This window comes from Meles meles, chromosome 16, assembly GCF_922984935.1.
Source record: "Meles meles chromosome 16, mMelMel3.1 paternal haplotype, whole genome shotgun sequence".
Taxonomy (NCBI): Eukaryota; Metazoa; Chordata; class Mammalia; order Carnivora; family Mustelidae; genus Meles; species Meles meles.
Window position 1 is genome coordinate 47280590 of NC_060081.1, and position 24694 is coordinate 47305283.

At 38.3% G+C, this 24694-nt stretch overlaps 1 protein-coding gene across 3 annotated transcripts; it reads left to right on the plus strand.

The window, feature by feature from the left end:
- Positions 1-554: 554 nt before the first annotated feature.
- LOC123926717 (McKusick-Kaufman/Bardet-Biedl syndromes putative chaperonin-like) lies at positions 555-22374 on the plus strand. Of its 3 annotated transcripts, XM_045980754.1 has the most exons (5): positions 555-1545; positions 3822-3997; positions 4952-5062; positions 7260-7707; positions 7907-7931. In XM_045980754.1, the coding sequence occupies exons 1-4, from the start codon at positions 561-563 to the stop codon at positions 7698-7700; spliced, it is 1713 nt and encodes a 570-aa protein (XP_045836710.1). In that variant the 5' UTR covers positions 555-560; the 3' UTR covers positions 7701-7707; positions 7907-7931. The 3 variants fall into 3 exon arrangements, with proteins under 3 accessions (XP_045836710.1, XP_045836711.1, XP_045836709.1); XM_045980755.1 differs by lacking the exons at positions 7260-7707; positions 7907-7931 and adding an exon at positions 22061-22374; XM_045980753.1 differs by having other exon boundaries at positions 7260-13205.
- The last annotated feature ends 2320 nt before the right edge of the window (positions 22375-24694 follow it).

Consider the following 24694-nt stretch of genomic DNA (forward strand, 5'->3'; position numbering starts at 1 on the left):
TTTTGTGGAGGCTTGTGCTAGTTGGTAATTCCTTTTTCTAAAGAGGGAGCAGAGCATCAAAATACTAAACTGCATTCTATTAAGTGTTTTGGACTTCTCTCAAATGTTTTTTCCTCTATTTCTTATAGAAAGAAGCACCTTTGAGTCTGAGCTTGACATTGAAAGAGGAGATGAAAAACATCAGCTGGATTAGAAAGAACTGGCTCCTCGTAGCTGGAGTGTCTTTCATAGGCATCCACCTTGGAACATACTTTATACAGAGGGCTGCAAAGCAATCTGTAAAATCTCAGTCTACAGGCAAACAAGAGAGTATTAAAGAATGAAGTAAAAATAAATATTTGGAACTAAATTACTAATATGTCATTAAATCATTACATGCTAATTAGCTTCATAAACCAGGAGCTATTTAATCTTACAGCCACAGTGCTGCATATTCAAGACTTTCATTCCTGAAGAATAATTTTTTTTTCTAAGTGTCAAGACCCATGACAATGCAATAAATAGAAAAATATGGTTAACAAAATAAAAACTGTCTTCACCACTTAACCACCTAAAGTAAGATGTCTCGTTTAGAAGCTAAAAAGCCATCGTTGTGTAAAAGTGAACCACTGACAAGTGAGAAAGTCAGGGCCACACTTTGTGTCTTGAAAGGAATCCTGACATCGAGCTATGGCCCTTCGGGGAGACTGAAGCAGGTTCACAATGGCCTTGGAGGCTGCGTGTGCACCACCTCCCAGTCGTCAGCCCTGCTCTCTAACCTTCCCGTCACCCATCCCATTTTAAAGATCCTGACAACATCCACAAAGAATCATGTGTCGTGCTTCAGTGACTGTGGCTTATTCACAGCCATTCTTTGCTGCAATCTGATTGAAAATGTTCAGAGAACAGGCTTGACACCCACCACTGTTATTAAATTAAACCAGCATCTTTTGCGCCTCTGCACCAGTTACCTCAAGTCTGAGTCCTGTGGTTGTCGAATTCCAGTTGACTTTAGCAGTCCCCAGACCCTCCTCTGTTTGGTGCGCAGTATAGTAACAAGTAAGCCCGCCTGTATGCTCACCAGAGAGGAAACAGACCATATCAGTGCTTTGGTTCTGAAAGCCTTTTTGCTTACAATTCCAGAAAACACCAAAGACTGCCTCATTTTAGGAAAGAGTATAATTGTGCCTTTAAAGGGTCACAGAGTTCTAGAGTCTACTGTATTCCCTGGAATATTTATTGAAATGTCAGAAGTTCAACTGATGAAGATCTTACCCATCAAAAAATCAGATGCCTTCAAGGTGGCGCTCTTTTGTGCTTCTTTATCTGGAGATCTCTCTGATACTGGAGAAGGAACTGTGGTGGTCAGTTCCGGGGTCTCTCTTGAAAATGCAGTCCTGGAGCAGTTGCTTAACCTAGGAAGGCAGTTAGTTAGTGATCATGTAGACCTTGTCATGTGCCAAAAAGTTATACACCCATCTTTGAAACAGTTTCTCAGTATGCACCAGGTAATTGCCATTGACAGAGTTGGAGTGGCTCTGATGGAACCCCTGAGTAAAGTGACAGGTAAAAAGCACCTTCAGCTTTTGCCCCTCACAGTTAATAAATCAACAGTCTTTTTTGAGCGGAGACATTCTTGGTGTGTGTCACTGTTAACATCTGAAAAATTTTAGAAACTGCCAACCTCACAACATGTGTATCATTTCTGCCCGCAAAGTTGGCTTCTCAAAAATACATCCATTAATGTTCATTTACTTAAAATTGAGTGATTATGGCAATTTCTGTGTTTATATGGCAATTTCTATTTTCCAGCCCCAGAAAGGACTACAGAGTCTGTTATAATCTAAAAACATTAAGCCCCCCAAATATCTTAGATTATTGAGAAATTTAGCAGCTTCATAATCCTAAACTCTTTCATGCTTTATACACAAAATCCTTCTACTTGAATTTTACAAGTAGAAATGACATTATATTCAGAAGGTAATTTTGCAACTAAAATATCCTTTTTCTTCACTTCTCTACTTCTTCACTACTGTACTGCCTAAATAGTAATTCCTAATTAGGGGTAGGTAGGTGGGTGGATGTGTGCGTGCACACATGCGCTCTAGCTTTAAATATCCCAGATATTTCCAGCTGAGCTCCTTGAGAATCAGGATTTGTCTTTTATTTTTAGCACTGACAACAGGCCTAGTTCACAGTAGGTGTTCTAAAAGGTTTATTGAATTGACTAATATTTGGTAAGATACAGAATTGTAACAGACAAGAAATTCACTGTATTTTACAAGTTAAAATCTGACCTAAGGTTGATATTCACCTATTACAGCCAAGGAAACATGATAATGTAAAGAGTTCGTGATTTGAGCCACTTCAATATCGTTTTGATTGCACTGACAACGTATCAGTCATTCCATTCTGATTGATTACTAGGTTTATCAGACTTAAGCCATTGTTACAGTTCACCATTTTTAGTGTTATTATAAATCATCAAATAGCAGTATGTATGCCAGTACTGAATACCTAATATCTGGGTTACTGCCCTATTTCTATAAGGCTGTCCCGTGATTGCCAAAGTAGAAATTATTAAGAAATAATGGAAGCAGTTCTATGGAACTCCTTGTTGATGTTCTATGTCACACCCATAGTTTTAAATATTTACTGGTTTTTCATGACTTTTCCAGCTGTGAATATTGGGTATTACAGTTTTTAAAACGTGAAACAGTGATGGGGTGGCTCAGTCAGTTAAGCATCCACATCCAACTCTTGATTTCAGCTCAGGTCATGATCTCAGAGTTGTGGGATTGAGCGCCACATCAGGCTCCGTGCTGGGAATGCAGCCTGCTTAAGAGTCACTCTCTCCCTCTCTAAAAAAATTAAAAGGTGAAAGATTTTGGCATAGAAACAATAGTTTGAAGTGGGCACTGGGCTTCTATAGCCCCACAATTCTTGCTTATCCCACTTATAACTAGAACATGGTATAGATAGCCGGAGTTTTAGTCCTGGATCTTGGGAGCAGTGACCTTTTGAGATAAAAAGGAAGGGGAAAAAAACAACTATACCAAGCCTGTGGCTTAGGTAAACTATGTTTTCTACCCTCCCTACTGTATCTAGGTTAATGTTATCTCCTTTCTTCCCCTTTCAGGCAAAATTCCTCTTGATTAGTCTGAATTAAGTAGTGGGGTTATTGTGCGTGGGCCACTGGTGTGTTTGAAGCTTGTCATGGTTACAGAGCATTGAACATTTGATTTGCTTTATCTCCCTATGGGGAGGCCCGCCCTGAAAAGTTAAATGATATGAGTGACTTGCTTCATGTCCACGGCCCATAAGCAGTAGAGCAAGATCCTCTCACTTCAACAGATTGTCTGTTGCGTCCAGGTGAAGTAACACATCCAATAGGTGTGTGTTTGTTTGTTTTTCCAGTCCTTAAATTTCAGACTACTCAAGTACTCCTTATTCTTTGAGGCTTCAAGAAGAAAAGAAGGATATTCAAAGAAGTTTAATCGTTCAGTGATTATTTTCTGGGTTCTTGCAAATTTCTTAAGCTCCCAGAAAATGGATGTACATTTTTGTGTGCTTTTTTTCTGGAGAGTACAAAATAGTTCCTAACAGATGTTCAAAGAAGTCTGTAAACCAAAAGAACCTCTGCTTTGCTTTATTTCTGTATCATCTTAATAGCAGAATACCACTTAATTTACAGATTTTAGAAGCATCTTGTTATTTATTCTGTATTTCACGTGCTAAAGTATATGCGTGTGGGACTTATTATTGGCTTGGAATCAGTTTTAAATGACTGCATGTTGCATCTTTACTCAAACGTTTTGTGTTTTCTGAATTTCAAAAAATAGGAACACAACCTATTGGTTCCCTAGGCTCAATCTCTCCTAGTAGTTACGGAAGTGTGAAAGATTTGTGCCCAGCAAAATTTGGCTTCAAACATTTTCTTCATCTAATTCCTAACGAAGCAACTATCTGCAGCTTGCTGCTCTGCAACAGAAATGACACTGCCTGGGATGAGCTGAAGGTAGGTCACAGACTCAGTTTCATTATTTAGGAGCTGAAGCTGGGATTGAATAGTCGGACAGACACGATAGGTTTTTTCACAGAGGTGACCTATGTTTTTTGTTTTTCCTAACTTTCCCAGGGGATTTAGAAAGGAAAAACAACAAAAATGACAGAATTAAAGTCGCAAGTAAGATGATTTACTTGCCTGTGATATTACAAAAGACTTGGCGAGTGCTACCAATATATTTCTAGTATCTACACGCGATCTAAAGGTCACTGACATGTGACCTTTTCTTAGCAATTAACGTGAACTGTACTTTTTGATGCTAACGTGTATGAATAATTCACTGAAAAAATGAGCTTCTTAGCCATACCCATCATCCACCTCTTGGTAGAGTTTGTCGTCTTCTACCAGCAGTAACACATGCAACTTACATATTATAAGAGAAGTGATAACCTATGGGTATTGATCACAAACTTAAAGGTTCATATATACTCAAGGATATACCCTTGGTAAGTGTGAAAGGTCTCTTGTGTTTTTCTTTCTATTACTACTGGGTTGTAGCTGTTATTAATTCCATAGCAGCTCGAAAGAAATTCTAAAGCATGTATATAGCTAACTTACTTAGACTCAAATCATTTTTTTTTTAGTAGAAATAATAAACCTTGCTGACCCAGTTATTTTGAGGCCATCCATTTGTGAATCTTAGTTTGAAGAGCTAAGTGCATAAGAGAGATACTATTAATCTGGCATGGAAACAAACATCTGGCTAAAATATTTTTCTTTAATCTCTAATCTTTATTATTCCAAAATGTATCCGTTATATTATAAACTTGGCAACACAGGTTTTGTTCTTTTGTAATTAAAATCCAGCTCTTTAAGTCTGCTATTTAAGTTCCCTTGAAAACATGGTTATATTTCTTTGTGAACCTGATGGCAATGTCTGATTCTGATGATTCGTCTCTTTTTTAGCTCACGTGTCAAACCGCACTGCACGTTTTGCAGTTAACAATCAAGGAACCATGTGTTTTGTTGGGAGGCGGCTGTACTGAAACTCATTTGGCAGCATATATCAGACACAAGGTAGGTTACATGGACCTGCTCAGAAGATCTGAATTCTCAGGGACATTTGTTTTATGAGATAATAAACCAAATCATGATACCCTGAGGCCACTAGTCTCATGCAAATTTTATATTTCAAAACACATGAGAAATATAACACTTGCAAATATAAGGTAATATCTCTATCACAATGATTATTGTTAATCCATCCTCTCACCAAATAACCACACTCTTTGACTATTGTTGAAATACTGCATTTTGAAATGAGCATTCTGTTAATGGAGGTTGTATTAGAGATTTCAACTGCTATGATATAATCATAATTGATAGTCATAGTGAAAGTGTTAAGATTCTACAAAATACTTCAGTACCTTCTGGACTATCAAGAGAAGACTTAGTTTCATTTAATAAAGTATTCCAAGTATTAGATTCTATTATAATTTTAAATTGGTATCTATTTATAAGTTCTATCAAATAGAATGTTTTTTATTCATGTAGGAAACTATATCCCAATGATAGGTAAATTTAGTGCATTATAGTTCTGATTAATTATATCATAAATACTGACCTACATTATTTGAAAATGGATACAAAAAGGTATGTGGTTTCCAGATATTTGCAGTTGATTCTCTGGTCAGGATTGTTCCCAAAGAGACTACAGGGGGCATCTGAGTGGCTCAGTCTTGAGCATCTGACCCTTAACCTCAGCTCAGGTCTTGATCTCAGAGTTGTGAGTTCAAGCCCTACACTTACCTTTAAAAATGAAAAAGAGAGAGCAACTGCAGAGCTTCCAGTGACTGACTAGGATTAGAGAAAAAGTAAACGTTTTTTCACAGGAAGAAACAGAAACCCTGTTTCCCAAAATGATCTAAAATCTGTTTGATGATTGGGGCGCCTGGGTGGCTCGGTGGGTTGGGGCCTCTGCCTTCAGCTCAGGTCGTGGTCTCGGGGTCCTGGGATCGAGCCCCGCATCGGGCTCTCTGCTCAGCAGGGAGCCTGCTTCCCCCTTTCTCTCTCTGCCTGCCTCTCTGCCTGCTTGTGATCTCTGTCAAATAGATAAATAAAATCTTAAAAAAAAAAAAAATCTGTTTGATGATAAAGCCCATTCATGAAAAGTTATCAGAATATACATTATGAAAACCAAAACCAGTGCCTATGTATTGATGCTGAATGCCAATAATGTAGTCTGCAAATTGAATTAAGTAAACTGGAAAAGTTTTTTGGAGGAGGACTGTTTTTGAGTAGGATTTTGAAGAAACAATACAGCATTGAAAATATGGGAAAAGTACGTACAGTATAGATGGTCTCATCTGGTTCACACCTCCTGGGCAGAAAAAAAAGCAGCCGCTGCTTTGGAATAGTTTGGATATGGGTTTTAACTATCATTCAGTTATTAACTTGCTAATATGTTACTTTTTCTATCATGAAATTGCTAGGAGAAACTTCTTTATTTTTATTTTATTTATTTTTATTTTTAAATACTCCATTCATTTATTTGAGAGAGAGAGAAAGATAACACAGAGGTAAAAGCTGACTCCCTGTTGACCAAAGAGCTCTATGTGGGGCTCAATCCCAGGACACTAAGATTATGACCTGAGCCATAATGCTTAACTGACTGAGCCACCCAGGTGCCCCAGGAGAAACTTTTTCAGAATGGTGAAACCAAAAAAATGTTTAAAATTATATTACCTTTTCCTTAATTAAAAGAGAATTATTTATTTTTAAAACATTGACATGAAAATTACACATGTCCCTAAATGGCTTTTGTCTTAATAATTATGCGTATTCTAATTTTAAGCAAATCTCAAACACTTTGCCAACTATAAATATTTCACTTGGACATTAGCCTTCAGGAACTTCCTCCTGTGTGTATAAAAACCTGTGATATATGCATTATGTCTTGTCCATCATATATTGAGGGAGCACAACTGGGCAGTCATTCAAAGGAAGCTGATGATGGGGTTTATTCTGATTCATTCATTCTGATACCACGACTAGCATATATTTATACTATATTTATACTATAATACTATTCCGATTAAGGAATAATCGCCTGGCCAGCTGATCCATATGTGGCTATTAGCATCTTGCTGAACCCCTAAGGAAACTGAACATAAATAGTAACTTGATGAAAGGGTCTGATGAAGTATTTTATTTTTGAGAAACATTTTTGTAATATTGCTCTGTATGTGTTTTCAATGGTTTTATTACTCTTTAGACTTATAATGAACCAGAAAGCATTCTCAGAGATGATGGATATACTCAGACAGAACTTCAACTACTCACTGAAGCATTCTGCCGTGCATTAGAATCTGTCGCTGGCTCTTTAGAACATGATGGAGGTGAAGTTCTTACCGACATGAAGTATGGACACTGTTGGTCCAGTCAGGCAGAGTCTCCCTCTGTTGTTAACTGGCCAGATTTGCTTTCAAGATGTGGCTGTGGGCTATGCAATAGCCAGGAAGAACTCCACTGGTCGTTCTTGAAGACTACTCAGCATCCCATTGCACCACAAACCTGCCTTCCACATGAAGCTATAGGCTCATCCAACAACCTGACCCTGGACTGTTTTACTGCTAAGTTTAGTGGCCTGCAGGTGGCTGTGGAGACAGCCAATTTGATTTTGGATCTTTCATATGTCATTGAGGATAAAAACTGATAGCACAGCATGTTTATATTATAGACAAACAAAAAACCTAGTCAGATGTCAGTTAAGAAAAATAATGAGTATATTTTTTTCTCTCCCCATATTCTGCATATCTGGATAGATTATTCATAAAATTATAGAGATACTTATATATGGGGGAAAAGTATGATTCTTAAGTAGAAATACTAGAAATACCATAGAATATTAAAAATATGAAGGGGCGCCTGGGTGGCTCAGTGGGTTAAAGCCTCTGCCTTCGGCTCAGGTCATGGTCTCAGGGTCCTGAGATCGAGCCCCGCATCGGGCTCTCTGCTCAGGCAGGAGCCTGCTTCCTCCTCTCTCTCTGCCTGCCTCTCTGCCTGCTTGTGATCTCTGTCAAGTAAATAAATAAAATCTTAAAAAAAAAAAAAGAAGCATTATTATTAAGATATTAAAGTATCTTAGGGTTTCCACAGAATGCCACGGTATGTTGTTATGAATTTTTATTGTTATTTTGCCATCACTCAAAAATCTGCAGAAATTTAAAAATTTCCTAATTTATTAAAAAAAATTTTTACTAATCTATGCTCTGGTTTGGCTATACTTAGTATACTTTTTAGTAGTTATTAAACATGTTTAAAGTGTAAAATTAGATTCCAGAGTATCACAAAGCACCTAATATATATTGCTCAATCAAGAGAAGTGCTCAAACTATACATCTAGTAAAATTTCAATGTTCTTTACCTGAGGCACTATCATTCAAGGGTCAAGTAACTGATTTCGAACCTAACCTATCTATAATTTCTAGTTTTTATCACAGTTCTTCATTTGTGTTATTTTGAAGAAAAGTGTGATTATGAAAAAAATTACTTACATAGTAACGAAGCAGATAGAGAAAAGAAGTGGAAAAGTTATTTCTCTAGTTCACTCAGTAGTGTAAAGAAGAAACCAAAACAGCTCTCATAGTCAAAGTAGAGACACTGATGTTTCACCAAAGAATGTAATTTGAATGTTATGCAAATGCAATCAATGTATTGATAAATTGAAGAAGAAATACAGAATGTAGCTTGAGGAATACGTATGGAGTTATAGCAGATGCTGTATTAAACCTTAGGAAAATGTTTTGAAAATTTTAGGAAAATTAAACAATCTGTAAGAGTCTGTGATCGGATCTATAGCCATGACAGAAGGAGATAGAACTTTTAGCAATTTCCTCCAATATTCTTGTAATGCAAAAGAATTTTTACCCAGAGCCAAAGAAAAAAAATCCAATACAAACTCACAAGGAATGCAATATATATTGAAAACTCAGCTGCACTTCATGCTTCATAAAATAACTGCTCTTAAACCTTACTTCTTTCTTTCCTTAGAGTCAAAGAGAAGGGCAGTGTGGTAGGCAGCCTATAAGATGGCCGCCAGTGACCCCTCCCTCACTCCTGGTTTTCATACCCTTGCATTATCCCCTCCCCTCCCAAGGCACTGGATATAGGGACTCCTCTGAGTCTCCATTTCCCCCCTGTGAACAGGAATGTCTTACTGCAGTACTCCTATGCCTGCTTTATTATTGTATGTTGGGCGTGGTAGGCAGATGACTTGTCCCATTAGCTTCTTGGGTCTACCGATGGAGAGGAGGTCCAGAAGCTGTACTTAAAGAGAATCCTTACCCACCTTGACCTGGTTCCAGTGATAAGATTCCGGACTCCAAGCTAATATTGTAATGCAATGAGACTTCTGGGAAAATGGGGAGTATGGGAATATATTTTGCATGCTTATGGGCAGCCTCTAAGAAGGCTCCCTGATCTCATTTCCCGGTAACGCATCCTTAGGGTCTGCATGGGACATAATGACTGGCTTTTAATGTGTATACAGCAGAAGTGATGGGATGTCACATTGTAAAATGACAGTCTTCTCTGGATCTCTCATTCACTTACCCTGATGGAGACCACCTGCCAGGTTGGAAACCAGCTATGAGGAGGCCCACATAGCAAGAGACTGAGAAAGACTTCCAGTCAACAGCCCACAAGGAACTGAATCCTACTGATAACCACAAGAGTGATTTTTAGAAGCATATCCTCCTTAGTCGAGCCTCAAAAGTAGCCCCCGCCACCGCAGTCACTCAAGAAGCCCTAAAGCAGAGAACCTAGCTAAATTACTCCCAGATTGATTCCTGACCCACAAAATCTGAAAGATAATAAATCTTTAATCAAGTTTTGGATGTAATTTGTTACACATCAATAGACATAATAAAGGCAGGAACAAACGCTTATTTATAATTACATACTGAAAACTCGGTCACACAATGGAAAAAAGCATTCTTGATACCATGCCTCTGCATTTCCACCACGCCTCCAAACATAAAGGCAGTGTTCTTTATCATACATGTTCACTGTGGGGTTTTTACATTCACATACAGAAGCGTGTCACATGGGTGGCTCAGCCGGTTAAGTATCCGACTCTAGGACTCAGCTCAGGTCATGACCTCACACTTGTGAGAGAGGCTCTGTGCTCAGTGTGGAGTCAGCTTCAGATTCTCCCTCTCCCTACTCTCCCTCACCCTGATAAGTAAATAAAATCTTAAAAGAGAGAGAAAGAAAGAAAAGAAAAGAAAATAGATTGATTAAGAAAGCATGTCACATGGAAGTATAATTCTCCTGGGTCTCTTTGGCTTTCTACTGCATTTCCAAGTTACTCTACAAAGGGACACCACAGTCAATCTCTCTAATTGACCTTAGAGGCTGAGTGTTTACTTCCCATGACAGCCATTAGCTCTGTCATGTTTAGCTTTGCCATAAAATTCAGTTACATACCTTGGTGAAACATCAGTGCTCTCATTTTTTAATATTGCTGAAATATTCTCGTAAAGTCATTTTCCAAAGTTGTGTAAATCCTTAGTAGAAAATACTGTAAATGATTTAAAAAAAAAAAAACCCACTTCCTTAATTGTTCAACGAAATCATCATTCAAACTCAAATGGTAAAACGAGAGATAAAAGTTCTTTTTTTTTTTTAAGATTTTATTTAGAAAGAGCATGAGTGAGCAAGGTGAGGGGGAGAGGGAGAATCCCAAGCAGACATTTCACTGAGTGTAGAACTGACACACAGCTGAATCCCACGACCCTGAGGCCATCAACTGAGCTGAAATCAAGAGTCAGATGCTTAACCGACTGCACCACCCAGGCACCCTGAAATGAAAATTCTTGACGAAAATAATTTCAGAGGAACTCATTTTGACAGAAATAAATGACAAGAAAAAACAGCAACCAAGTTAAGCCTCAGGCACTGCTTCGTGACTTAAAATAAAATTGAGGTCTAAATATTGCATTACGAGTTTCCTTAGGAGACAGAACAGGAACCTGATAGTTACAGAAAGGGAAAGGGAGAGTAATGCTCAAGAGAATGAAGTCAGTGACAGCTGCTCACTTTTATGGTACTTACAGGACAGGCAACAGTCAAGTTTATTGAGCCGTTAAGTATCCAACGGGATTAGCATCTTATCAATCAAAAAAGGTTAGGATTTTGGCAGCAAAGAAAAAATTGGAAAAGTAAAGCAAATGAAAAGAGTCTTTTAAGTCGAAATACTTATTTGGTCTTATAAACAGCCCATTCCTTAATTCTTCCATTTGTACTATATTTCAAAAATCTTTACATTATTAGATAGTGTAAATCAACCATAACAGTGAAGTATTTTACCCAAGATATGTAAATTACATATTATTAGTATCTTTTATTATCCTTGTGTCCTTGAGCTCACTTAGTTTGTATAATCAAATCTAGTTAGGCATTCACATGATAGTAGAGAAAACTTAAATACCTCTGTAAGATCTATCATATCCTATATTCATCACAATGGTGAACAGTTCTTTGGACAACTTTAAAGTTATATTGTTTACAGTCACATAAACTATGCAGGTTATTATGTAAGAGCATCATGTACAAAAATCTCTTACAGGCCCTGTATGCAGGCTCTGTCAAACATCCAATCAGTTAGCTTATTCATTCCTTTCTGATAATCTTGGGGGAAACAGCCAAGGAGACAAAACATCTCTTACAGGGTCCTATTTCAGCTGTCTAAATAAATCTATCTCTTAATCTGGAAGAAAAGGCAAATGTGAACCTCTGGTATCTTTATAATTTTTTGTATCGTGTAGTTAAATGTTTCTACTTAGCAGCTATGGTATCCCATAATCTTTGGGAATTTTTGACCCTCACCTACAAAAGTTGAATTTAAGGGGCGCCTGGGTGGCTCAGTGGGTTAAGCCGCTACCTTCGGCTCAGATCATGATCTCAGGGTCCTGGGATCGAGTCCCACATCGGGCTCTCTGCTCAGCGGGGAGCCTGCTTCTCTCTCTCTCTCTTTCTGCCTGCCTCTCTGCCTACTTGTGATCTCTTTCTGTCAAGTAAATAAATAAAATATTTTTTAAAAAGGTTGAATTTAAATGTTATCTAAACCCAATATAAGCCTGTATTTTTAGATTGCAAGAAAATTTATATACTTCATTATTAAGGCTATAGTAACACTCACAAAACAGGCCGCCAGCCCCCAAAAATGCAGATATGTGCTATGCCATTACCTGCAATAAATTGTGACTTTAGAGGGAAATGAAATAACCTGATAATTTCCTATTAAGAAATCACACTGAGGGCACCTGAATGGTTCAGTCAGCTCAGGTCATGATCCCAGGATCCCGGGATTGAGTCCTACATAGATCTCCTTGTTCAGTGGGGAGGGGAGTCTGCTTCTCCCACTCCTGCTCTCCCTGCTGGTGCTCTCTATGTCTCTGTCTCTCTGTCAAATAAATAAATAAAAATCTTAAAAAAAAAATAAGAAGAAATCACACTGAGAAAATATTTATAATGAACATCCTATTTTAACCCTGTCGCTTTTGTTTGACATGTTACGATTTCATTTTGAGAAGTATTAATTAACCTCTTTTTGTTTGCCAGATACAACAGTCAGTGATATTAGAGGTTTTAAAAAAAAGATTTGGTCACAGTCCCTGACCTCAAGGAGCTGATCACCTAGCCAGTGAGATATTTTTTAAATATTCTTTTTCTTCCTTAAAAAGCAATTGCATAAAATTATTTCATAATCATTCAAAGTATTCATAAACATTATGTGGTAATAGAAAATTAGGAAAGTATGCAAGACACACACACACAAGGAAAATAAAGTCCAATGTCATCCTACTACCCAGAAATAACCACTGTTTACATTTCCCGTGCATCTTTTCAGTTTGTTTCGTATATATACTTTTCCAAAATGTGTTGTTTTATAATCTGTTCCTTTTACCCATACGATGTACGAACATCATAAACAGGTACAATCACTACATATCCTACTACTACAACATTTTTAATTCCTAAGGAAATTTCTATTGTAGAGATTCTACCATAATTTAGTCAATGAGCTTTTATTTGTATACTTTCAGGCTGTTTTAATTTTTGTACCAGTATAAGCAAAACCTCAGTGAACATCTTGTATATATCCTTTTCCCATATTCTGATTATTTTCTCGGGATAAATAAACAGAATTAAGATTTCTGGGCCCAAGTATTTATTTAAAATGGAAAGACCATCAATGTACATTGTCTTCATTATTAAGTCTTCCAGAAATGTTGCATCAACATCCTCTGACCACAGTGCGTGGAACTGCCCATTTTCCCGAACTTTGGCCAACACTAGTTATTTTTTTGCCAATTTAATAGCTGAAAATGGACTCCTTTTAGTAATCTGCATTTTAAAAATTATTAATGAGGTAAACACTTTGTAAACATTATTGGCCAATGTCTTCCTTCTGTAGTCAAATTTTTCATAATAAGCCTTCCATGGTTTCTATCAGTAAGTTCATCTTTCACATATATATTTATATTTATTTTTTCATATACATTATTAAAAATATGTACACATCAGAAAGCTACATTTTTAAAGCAAATGCATTGCCTTTCTTCATGGTCTCAGTTTTCTAACTAGCTCCACAGGCCCAAGCTTTTAATGGTACAGTTTGGTACACTTCTATTGATTTATAATGCATAAACAGCAGTAAAACACAGATGAAGTGTGAAGAATATAAAATACTAGATAAACTCCTGTCTCTGCCTTTTGCCATCAAACCCTGTGACAAAGCATCCATGACGTGGACTCTGTATGACTTGACTAGGGCAGCCGTAATCAATTACCACAAACTTGGTGGCCTACAACAACACAGATTCATTTTTTCACTGTTCTGGAGGCTTAGAAGTCTGCAGTCAAGGTGTTGTGAGGGCTACACTGCCCACAGGGCAGTGTGACCACGTTCTCCTCCAGTCCTCCTTGGACCAGATGGGGGTGTGCTGATTTGCCCCCATCCAGGCTGCAAACTGTGATGGAAGAGCCAAGCTCCACCATGGGAACGCGTGTCCGCCACAGTTATACCTTCTGTACTCTGTGCCGACTGACCTCCCTTCCAGCCCCTCCATATAAGGTGACCATTGTATGATGGGATGTGTGACCTTGACAAACCAGAAAAAAAAAAGTCTCTTCATTTTAATGCTCATTTCAACAGCTATTTAGGCTCTGGGCACTGTTCTAGGTTCTGAGAATAAATTGTCAAACAGAAGGCTCACAAAAAAACAAAGTAGCATCAGATTGCAAAGCTGAAGGGTTCAGTTCTAGATGACTGCCCCCTCCTCAGCATGACCCATTCCACTTCAGATGCCATTGGCAAAACCAGGATATCACCTTGCTTTTGACCTATCAGCTACAGAACAAAGATTCCAGTGATCCCTCCTTGGGTTCACTTAATTTGCTACAACAGCGCACAGAACTCAAAGAATTTATTAGGTCACCAGCTTATTATAAAAACATGTAACTCAGGAACAGCCAGACCGAAGAGATGCATAGGGCAAGGTATAAGGAAATGGCCCAGAGCTTCAATATTCTGAGTTACTACTATCCCCAAATCCATGTGCTCACTAACCCAGAAGGCTTTTATGGAGGCTTCATTACATAGGCATGACTGATTAAATCATCAACTGGAGATGAGTGATTCAATCTTCAGCTCTTTTTTGCAGCCCACATGTCAGAGAGTGGGACCGGAAGTTCCATACCTAAATTTTTGGTTGGTTCTCCTGGCTATCAGCCTCCATCCTGAGGTAGAGTCCAAAAGTCATGCTATTAACATAACAAAAGACACATTACCTCTCACTGCTTAGAAAACAAGGGTTTTACGAGCTCTGTGCCAGACAGGGGACCTAGACCAAATATATTTCTTAGTATAAATCATCAGTATCACAGTCCATCAGAGAAGTGAGGTCATAGGGCAAACAGCTACTCCCAAAACTGGAGACAGATACAGAGAATCACAGTTTATCAGACAAGAAACCCACAATCAGAAACCACCACGGGAATGAGTGCCAAGGTGGGAGAACTGGAAGTGTAATTAATGAATTGCTGTCCACTCAGTATGAACAAGTCTGAGAAATAAAAACTCGGGGGGCGGGGGCAGAGGCACCTGGGTGGTTCAGTGGGTTAAACCTCCACCTTCGGCTCAGGGTCCTGGAATCGAGTCCCGCATCGGCCTCTGCTCAGTGGGAAGCCTGCTTCCCTCTCTCTCTCTACCTGCCTCTCTGCCTATTTGTGATCTCTGTCTGTCAAATAAATAAAATCTTTTTAAAAATTATAAAAAAAATTAAAAACAAACAAAAATCTATAGGTGGACCGAGTCATAGGGGAAGTCACACTTCCATGGGTTTTACCCCTCACCCCATTCCAGAGCTCTACTCGGTACTAACATTGAATATCGAAGAAAAATCCCCTTGTGTTTTCAACAGGCAGAGGGGAAAAGGAACTATGTGGAAACCGCTCTTCTTAACAAGCCCTGCCCTCAGGAGAAATTAATTTACCAATGCCTGATAACCTTAAAAATAAAATTGCCAGTTATTTTACTAGCAAATGGGCTAGTGGAAATAGTGAAGAACTGCATTTTTCTGGGACATGTCAGCCACGTACCAAAACCAGGCAAAATCACAGTCAAGGAAGCAGAACAAAGCAAAGTATTCTATACAGGAAGAAGAAATTGCAAAGACTGTTATAAACAAAAAGACCGTTGGAGTACACTCGGAGTTTGAAGGATAATGGCTTTTCATTGGCTGATTGTGACAACTCTCATTGGCTGGGCTGTTGCCAGGGGAAGAAAAGAACCCTTCTTACTCCTCCTGGAGTAGTAAAGTAACGCTGAAGTAGAATTGACTCCGAAGGTATAGCTCTTCCTGTTGGATCTGCAATTGACAAGCTGCCGCAGGCTGGGGAGAGCTCCCCCTGCTGACCTCCTGACTCCATTCTAAACAAGGTTTCATGTATTGATTTTCAGTCTGTTTTATCAGACCTGCTGGGATATTATCAGAGGCACACCTACCTGAGTGAAGAGAAAATCTCCAGTCCCCTATGTCCTTCCGGGGAGAAAGGGAAATACACACCTCCAGCCCTCTCCAGCAGTCCTGTCTCACCTAAGGGGGGGACAAAAAATCTTGGACGGGTCCAAGATGTCCTTCAGTAGATGAAGGACAAGAGAATATTATTCAGTGATAAAAAGAAATGAGCTTCCAAGCCATGAACAGATACAGAGGAAACGCAAATGAATCTGAGAGACTGGGGGGATAAATAGGCAAAGTACAGTGGATTTTAGAGCAGTGAAACTACTTGGTACGATATTGCACTGGTGGATACATGTCGTTATACATTTGTCAAAACCCACTAATAAAAGAATGCTTTAAAGTTTCAAATGAGATAAGGCAAAATTACAAATTTATAAACTTGGTTGGAGTGGTTACAAGGATATTCAATCATTTGCTTAATTTAGAAGTCTTCATATGAGCTTAGCAACTTAACTGGGTATAATCTTATAATTCTCTTGGGTTATGTCAGGGACTACACAATGGGCATATTTATTAAACCTCCCGGACAGTCTTGGTTCCCTAGAAACATAGAGAAATGTACTACATTTTACTTTTTATCAGTGTATCAGATATATCTATGAGTATGGAGTAGTGATTTCATTGCAAAGGAATTAAATATTCCCTGAAACTAAGAAAAATGCACTTAATTTGTGTCAATAAATTACTAACATTTGATCTCAATAGTGCTTAAAGTATTATCAAAACTGCTATTTCTTCATCTCTTTATTCCTATTAAAAATTGTTTTGGGCTATAAGAAATGAATAAATATATGTGAAATAAGTATGAATCTATGATTATATAAGCAACTTGAAAATTCTCAAGTTACTCATCAAAATTAAAGAACGTTTTAAAACTAAAACAAAAATTTTTCTATCAGTTTTTCAATATAAACTATCGGCCATTCTTATTTATTTTACTTAGGAATTTACTATGCATGAACATCTTATTAAATTAGGCTATTCTTACATGATGATGTATAATGGAAAATTTTATCTTTATATTTATGGCACATGAAACCAAAGTCTTTACAACACAGATGAATTCAAGTTCTTGTTTAAATATTCTTTTTGCTTTTTATTGAGCATCATGAGAAATATCTTCATCATTTTTTATTACAAATTAAATCTTGATTATCTGCATGGATGAATCTCTCTTCTCATATTTGAATCCTTTCTGGTTTATTTTCATTGTAAGACACTGACATAAATATTGGGCTCTTCTGTAGAAACAATTTCAAAATGGGAAATTAAATATAAAGCACTTGCAGTTGGTTTTCTGAGCCATGATTCTTACTCACTTAGAAATGGATTAAGTTTCTCCTCATTCTCTTAACGAAGAGCTATTGTTTGCTGACCATGTCAAGCCATTGTGCACATATCTCTGTCTAGTCTCATTTTTCTATTCATTTATTCATGACCTAGCACCATAGCTAGGGACACCATAGCAAGTACAAAAAGACATTGCCCCTGTTCTGATTGAACTTAAAGTCTGAAAACCAGCCACATAAGGGTAAATTTAATTTGAGCTATGTAGCAGAGTGATGTAAGAGTATAATGGGAATCAGGAGGATTTTACCTAAGAAAAAGATGATTGCAATGAGATCTTAAGAAGTAGTTAATTAGGATAAGGAAGAAATGGGATGATTCCAGGCAGAAAGAATAGCAGATACAAAGGCCCTGTGGCAGGAGGAAACGTCACATGTTTCAAAAGGTGAAAGATCATTGTTGCCAAAGCTTAGAAGGGAGGGCAAATGTTATGGAAGACCAGGCTGGGCCAAACTTTGTAAGCCATGATGAAGAGCTTGGAATTAATCCTAAAAGCAATGAAAATCATGACATTGTTTTGAGGTAGGAATGCAGCAGAGGGAAAAGTACTGAGTTTGAGGAGAAGAAACTAGTTAGGAAGTTATTCACCAGAATGGGGAAGAAATTATGGCAGATGGTGGTGGCACTATAGATGAGAGACACAGATGGACTCAAGAAAAATTCAGCAGATAGACTCAGTGGGATTTGTGATGATTTAGATAATCACAAATGGACAGTTGGATGGTTAGAGATAACTCCCTGCTTTTAGTTTACCCATCTTGATGACTGGTAGAGGAAAGGATTTGCGATAGTACATTATGCTTTGAACATAATGAGTCTAAATTGGTTTCTTGCTAATCAAGTGAAAAGAGTAAGGAGGCAATTAGATATACAGGTCAGGAGCTCAGAGAATGACTTTAGGGTAGAAATACAAATATATGAGTCATTTGCATATAGGTAGTTATTGAACCTGTTCATTCACTCATTATTTAATCACCCACATTTATTTATTCATTTTTTTAAGATTTATTTATTTGAGAGAGAGTGAGTGCAGGAAGGGACAGAGGGAGAGAGAGAGAAGCAGAAACCTCACTTAGCACAGAGCCTGACCCAGGGCTTAATCCCATCCTGAGATCATGACCTGAGCCAAAATCAAGAGTTGGATGCTCAACCAACTGAGCCACCCAGGCACCCCTTTCACCACACATTTAGTACACCTCTACTATGTGCAGGGCACTGTTCTAGGTTCTGGGATTCAGCTGAATTTTAAAATCAGCTTGAGAAGTTCCATGAAAGTCCTTTAGGACTTCAGTTGGGATTTCATTATTTATACATAACTGACATCTATGTAATATTTAGGCAACTCAACCTGAAAAATGATATACAAAGCTCTCTACTTAGAATTTACTTCTTTAATACTTTTATAATTGTTTCATTACGTGCCTTGTATGTTTCTATTTTTGGATTTATTCCTAGATTTTCTTTTAAAGATTTTATTTATTTGAGAGAGAGAGAGAGAGCACAAACTTGGGGGGGGGGGTGGAGGGGCAAAGGGAGAGGGAGAAGCAAACTCCCTCCTGAGCAGGGAGCCCTACCCCAACTAGATCCCAGGACTAGAGGATAATGAACTGAACAGAAGGCAGATGTTTAACTGACTGAGCCACCCAGGTGCCCCTATTCCTAGGTATTTTATTAGTTTGTGTTTTTTTTTTGCTGTGCACAGAATCTTGATGTCACATTTCTCAACTGATTATGACTGACCTATAGAAAGGGCATTGGTTTTTGTATGTTGGACATTTATTCTTTCCTTAGTAAACTCCCTTACTAGTTCTAAAAAATCAGTTATTAGAGTTAATAAGTCAAAATCCCTTGGCCTTTGGAGCTAAACAGTTGTATTATCAGCAAGTAATAACAGTTTTATTCCTTCTTTCTGACCTTACTATATCAGCTAGGACTATGAGTATAATTTGAATAGTAAGAGGGATAGTTAGAATTTCTTTTAGTTTCTTTTGTTTTATAGATCTGTACCCTTTCTCAGTCTGTATGAAACATACCTTTCCAGATATAGAACCAAGAAATATGTCCTGTGGTAATGTCCCCAAATGCTTGAATTTATATTGAAAATGAGCCATATATAAGATAATTAAATGTGTAGGCTCTACTGTCATTATTATGAAATTTGAAAATGTTAAGTTTTACTGTTTAAATGGATTTTCCCCAAAACTACTGATATAACATGGACCTGACAATTCCAAATAAGAAAGATCATTTTGGTTTGAGATCTACATCCTAAAATATATCGAGCAAGCTTAGAAAATACCAGGGATAACCAAGCCAAATTGGAGCATATGTCTGAAAGGCTACAAAAGCACTAGTCTTGCACAGTTAATGATGACCCTGGAACATGTGCTGTGAATAGCACTTTGCTTCCTGTTAATAATAGCTTGCCATCTAAATAGAATAATGTAAAGTGTAATGAGTACTACTCTTAAGATAAATATTGCTTTTATTTTCAGTGAAGTGGAAACTACTGCCTTTGTCTTTTTTTTTTTTAATTTCCAGTTGCTACAAAAATAAATTTACCTAAAGGTATGTCCAACAGCCATTGCACAGCTCTGAATTCAGGATATAGTCAACTAGGCTGATGAAGAACAAAGTTATCATTATTAATCTGCAAAACATTGGAGGGACCTAGGACTGTCAGATTTGCTTGCCAAATTGCATAACGTTTATGGACATTTAATGTCAAAAGGAATATAACTATGATGATTTTGACATACCACTCTATAGATAAGAACAAATTATTTACTGTTAGAAAAAATACACTTTTTTTTTTTTTTAAATAGACTCCATGCCCAATGCAGAACCCAACACGGGGCCTGAACTCACAACCCCAAGACCAAGACCTGAGCCAAGATTGAAAGTAAGACACTTAACCAACTGAGCCAACCAGGCATCCCCAGAAAAATACACTTTGTAAAGAGGAAAACATTTAGACCAAATGGTCACTTATCAATATTTTCAGTTAAAATATATAGACTTTCAGGGGTGCCTGGGTGGCTCAGTGGGCTAAATCCTCTGCTTTCAGCATGGGTCGTGATCCTGGGTCCTGGGATCAAGCCCAGCATCGGGCTCTCTGCTCAGCGGGAAGCCTGTTCCCCCAACCCCCGCCGCCTGTGGCTCTGGCTACTTGTGATCTCTCTCTGTCAAATAAATAAATAAAATCTTTTTTAAAAATGTATACTTTCAAATTATGAAATGACTGAGACTACTCTCTGACTTCAACTAAACCACAGAGCAATCAGCTTTTGTTTTGTTGAATTATGCACACTCTCCTGCTATTAAGAAATTTAGAAGTCCGATGTAACACTGCACACTCCTATATCACTTCATACGTTTTGTTTTTTTAAAGATTTTATTTATTTATTTGACAGAGAGAAAGAGTACAACCAGGGGGAGCAACAGAGGCAGAGGGAGAAGCAGGACTCAATCTCAGGACCCTGCAATCATGAACTGAGTGGAAAGCAGACACTTAACTCATTGAGCCACCCAGGCACCCTGTACTTCATACATTTTAAACATATATAAAAGACTGAAAATTTTAGATAATACTTCAATTAAATCATTCTGTAACATTTTCTTCCCAATTGCAAAGGAAAAAATTACATAAGAAATATTAATTATGATTTTCTATGGGTAATGGAATTATGAATGGCCCTATCCACTTTTTCTTAGAAATAATTTATGTGAGTGTATACTACTTTAATAATAATAATAATAACAATGAACAATAATTTTTTAGAAGTTGATTCAAGGCAATAGGGAATACATTTACTAGAGTAAAGTTTCCCAAGTCTAGGAGTTTGACACAAGTTGCTGAGTTAGAAACAATCTTGTGCTCAGGGTGCCTAGGTGGTTCAGTCTGTTAAGCATTCAACTCCTGATTTCAGTTCAGGTCATGTTGTCCGTGTCATGGAATCAAGTCCTGCATTGAGCTCCATGCTGGGAGTGGAGCCTGCTTGGGATTCTCTCTCCCTTGCCCCTCCTGTGCCCTTGACCCTGGCTGTCTCTCTCTAGGAAAAAAAAAAAAGAAAGAAAAAGAAGAAAAGAAAAAAAACCAACACATCCTCTGTCTGTTGAATAACCATAAGTTAAAGAAAAGAAGAAATCTTGTGCTCAAATCTTGAACTGAGTCAAATCTTGAACTCCTCAGGTCTCTTGTTTCCCCTGTCCCCATTCCGCATTGGGTGAAACTTGACCACGCAGAAACAGAAATAGGATACAGGAGGATATGGGCAGAATAACTCTCCCAGTAAAATTTTTTTTAAAGATTTAATTAATTAATTAATTAACTTATTTATGAAAGAGGATGCATACACACATGGGGAGTGGGTGCTGAGCCCAGCATGACATGGGACTAGATCATAGGACCTGAGATCATGACCTGAGTCAAAAGCAGCCACTTAACTGACTGAGCCACCCACGTGCCCCTCTCCTAATAGAATTTTTATCTAGTATTTCCAAAGTGGTTGTAACACTTTATACTGCAAAAAGTAATAAAGGGAAACTAACTAAAGCGGGCTCAGAGTGCTAGAAGGGGAGGCTGGTAGGGGGAGACTTGTGGCTCAATGTCAACTACCAGAATTGTCAATTACAGATCTCTAACAGAAGAACCTCAACAGGAAAGAATCATCAACTACAGGTGCCAACAGGGAAAGATGTACATTGCATCTCCTACAAGAAATGGTCCATCCCTGCACCTCAGCCAATGACCAACTGTCATCAACCTGAACTCCTCTGGCTTCTCTCCAATGGACTTTTATTCAAAACAATCCTCCCCGATTTCCTCCTCCTTCATACAATAACATTGCTCTGTTTTGTTTGCTGGACTTGCCTATGGTTTTGTTGAAGCTTGCTTATGTGGATTGCAATTCTGTTACTCTCAAATAAATCCATTTTCAGCTGGTAAAATAACTGGTAGTTTTATTTGTAAGGTTAACAATGCCTTGACCAGCAGGAAATGCTCACCCCTGTCTCCCACCTCTTCACCTGGATTTGGACTGGTTGGCTGCTGTGATGTTCTAACCACACTGCCTCTCTGGGCTTATTTCTCTCTCTCTCTCTCTCTTTCTGTACCACTGCCTGTGCCTCTGCACATACATACACACCCCTACCCCTATATCATGGAGAGTAAGCCCATTACATGAATGTTGAAGCCCAGACTCATTGCATTCATTTCCTTCATTCAGAAATCATTATACCTACTGCGTGCAAGACAGATGAGCAAAGTACAGAGGAAAAGTGTACAAAGATAGTGCCTCAAAAGGCACCTGTCACGGGAGGGTCAGGCACTTAAATATCTGGTACAGGGGGGCCTGAGTGGCTCAGTGGGTTGAGTGGCTGCCTTTGGCTTGGGTCCTGATCCCAGGGTCCTGGGATTGAACCCTGTGTCAGGTTCCCGGCTCAGTGAGGAGCTTTCTTCTCCCTCTCTGTCTCCCACTCGTGCTCTCACTCTCTGTCTCAAATAAATCAACATAAATAAATAAATGAATAAACCTCTGGTGCTGCAGTCCCCCATAAGAAAAGTGCTGGTGAAGGCATGGGGTATGTGTCCATGACAGCTGCCGGAAAAAAGGAAACGAGACTCAGTCAAGGCAGGGTTACCCAGGAAATGCCATTTGGGCTGAGCCTTGGAGGTAAACAGATAATTGCTGGGCCAACTTCAGACAAAACATGTAGAGGATGGGGTTTCTCGTGGTCCATTCATCCCCCTGGGTGTGTATTTCTGAGAACCCAGAAGTTCTAAACTAACATGACAGCTGCACAGAGTTCAAGGATGGCGGGGTGGGAAAAGGAAGACAATGGAAAAATACATGAAAAAATGGTGGAGGAAACAAAGATAAATATAGAAAGGTCTCAAAAAGAGAAAGAAACATTTATTTTTATTATTTTCCCTGGTCATAGAATCCAAAGACACAATCCAGAGTTGCAACTCTCTTTATGTCTCTCTAAACTACACCAAAGTAGTAGGTAGAAGAATTAAGTAGCCAGCCTACTGTCCAGCAGCCTGGTACAGCAGAAAGCAGTGGTTCTCAAACTCTGGCTGCCCTAAAAATCACCTGGAGAACTTGCTTATAGGTTCTCTGGGCTCCACACCCAATGATTCTGATTCAGAAGGTCTGAGGTTCTGCATTTCTCCTGCTGGACCGCAAGCCACACAATGAATAAGAGTACAGAGAAGCAACTGGAAAAATATGGAAGTCAGAACTAGAAACTAACATCTCTTAATCTGAGGGATATTTTCTAAAAGCTTAGGCTCATAGAACAGTGCTGTTGGTAAGAGCATGGATCTGATGTTAAACAAATTGAATGCAATCCCATTTCTCCCAGTTCCAATAGTTAGAGACACTGGACAAATGGCTTAACTCTCTGTGCCTCCGTCTCCTTGCCTGTAAAATGGGAATAATCATAGCTACCTCATGAGGGGATGTGAAGACTGAGTGAAATGACACTTGTAGTGTGCTTATTAGCACAATGTCTAACAGGTAGTAAGCACTTAATAAATCTTTGCAGATAGGGCCACTTACTAAAAGAACAGCAATAAAAACCCATTTCATAGTGGACTTCTGGCAGGACATAGAATTTAGAATTTAATAGAAATATTGATTTCTCACTTCTACAAAGAAACTACATTTGAATAACAAAAAATGTGAATCCAGACAGAATTATAATGCCAAAGTCAACCTGTTAAACTGTAGTATCACAGGCTGTTTCTTCAACAAATAATGGCGGAGGAAAAAGATAAAGGGAGTGGGGATCCTACTGATTAAGACATTTACGAGATACAGTAATCCAATGCAGTGTCCGGGCTCTGACTGGATCCTGAATCAAAATAACTAACTGGAAAAAAAAATAATCACAATTAAAAATTATAGTCTTGACTATTTGATGATATTAAATTATTTTTTTCAATTTATTTTAGATGTGATAATGATATCACAGTCTTTATCTAAGCCTTTAAAAGATGTGTGTGTCTAGGGGTGCCTGGGTGGCTCAGTGGGTTAAGCCTCTGCTTTAGCCTCAGGTCACACTCTCAGGGGCCTGGGATCGAGCCCTGTATCAGGCTCTCTGCTCGGCGGGAGCCTGCTTCCCCCCTCTCTCTGCCTGATGCTCTGCCTACTTGTGATCTCTCTCTCTCTGTCAAATAAATAAATTTTAAAAATCTTTAAAAAGAAAAAAGATGTGTGTGTCTCTATGGAAGTCTTTACAGATAAAATACAATGTCTGGAGT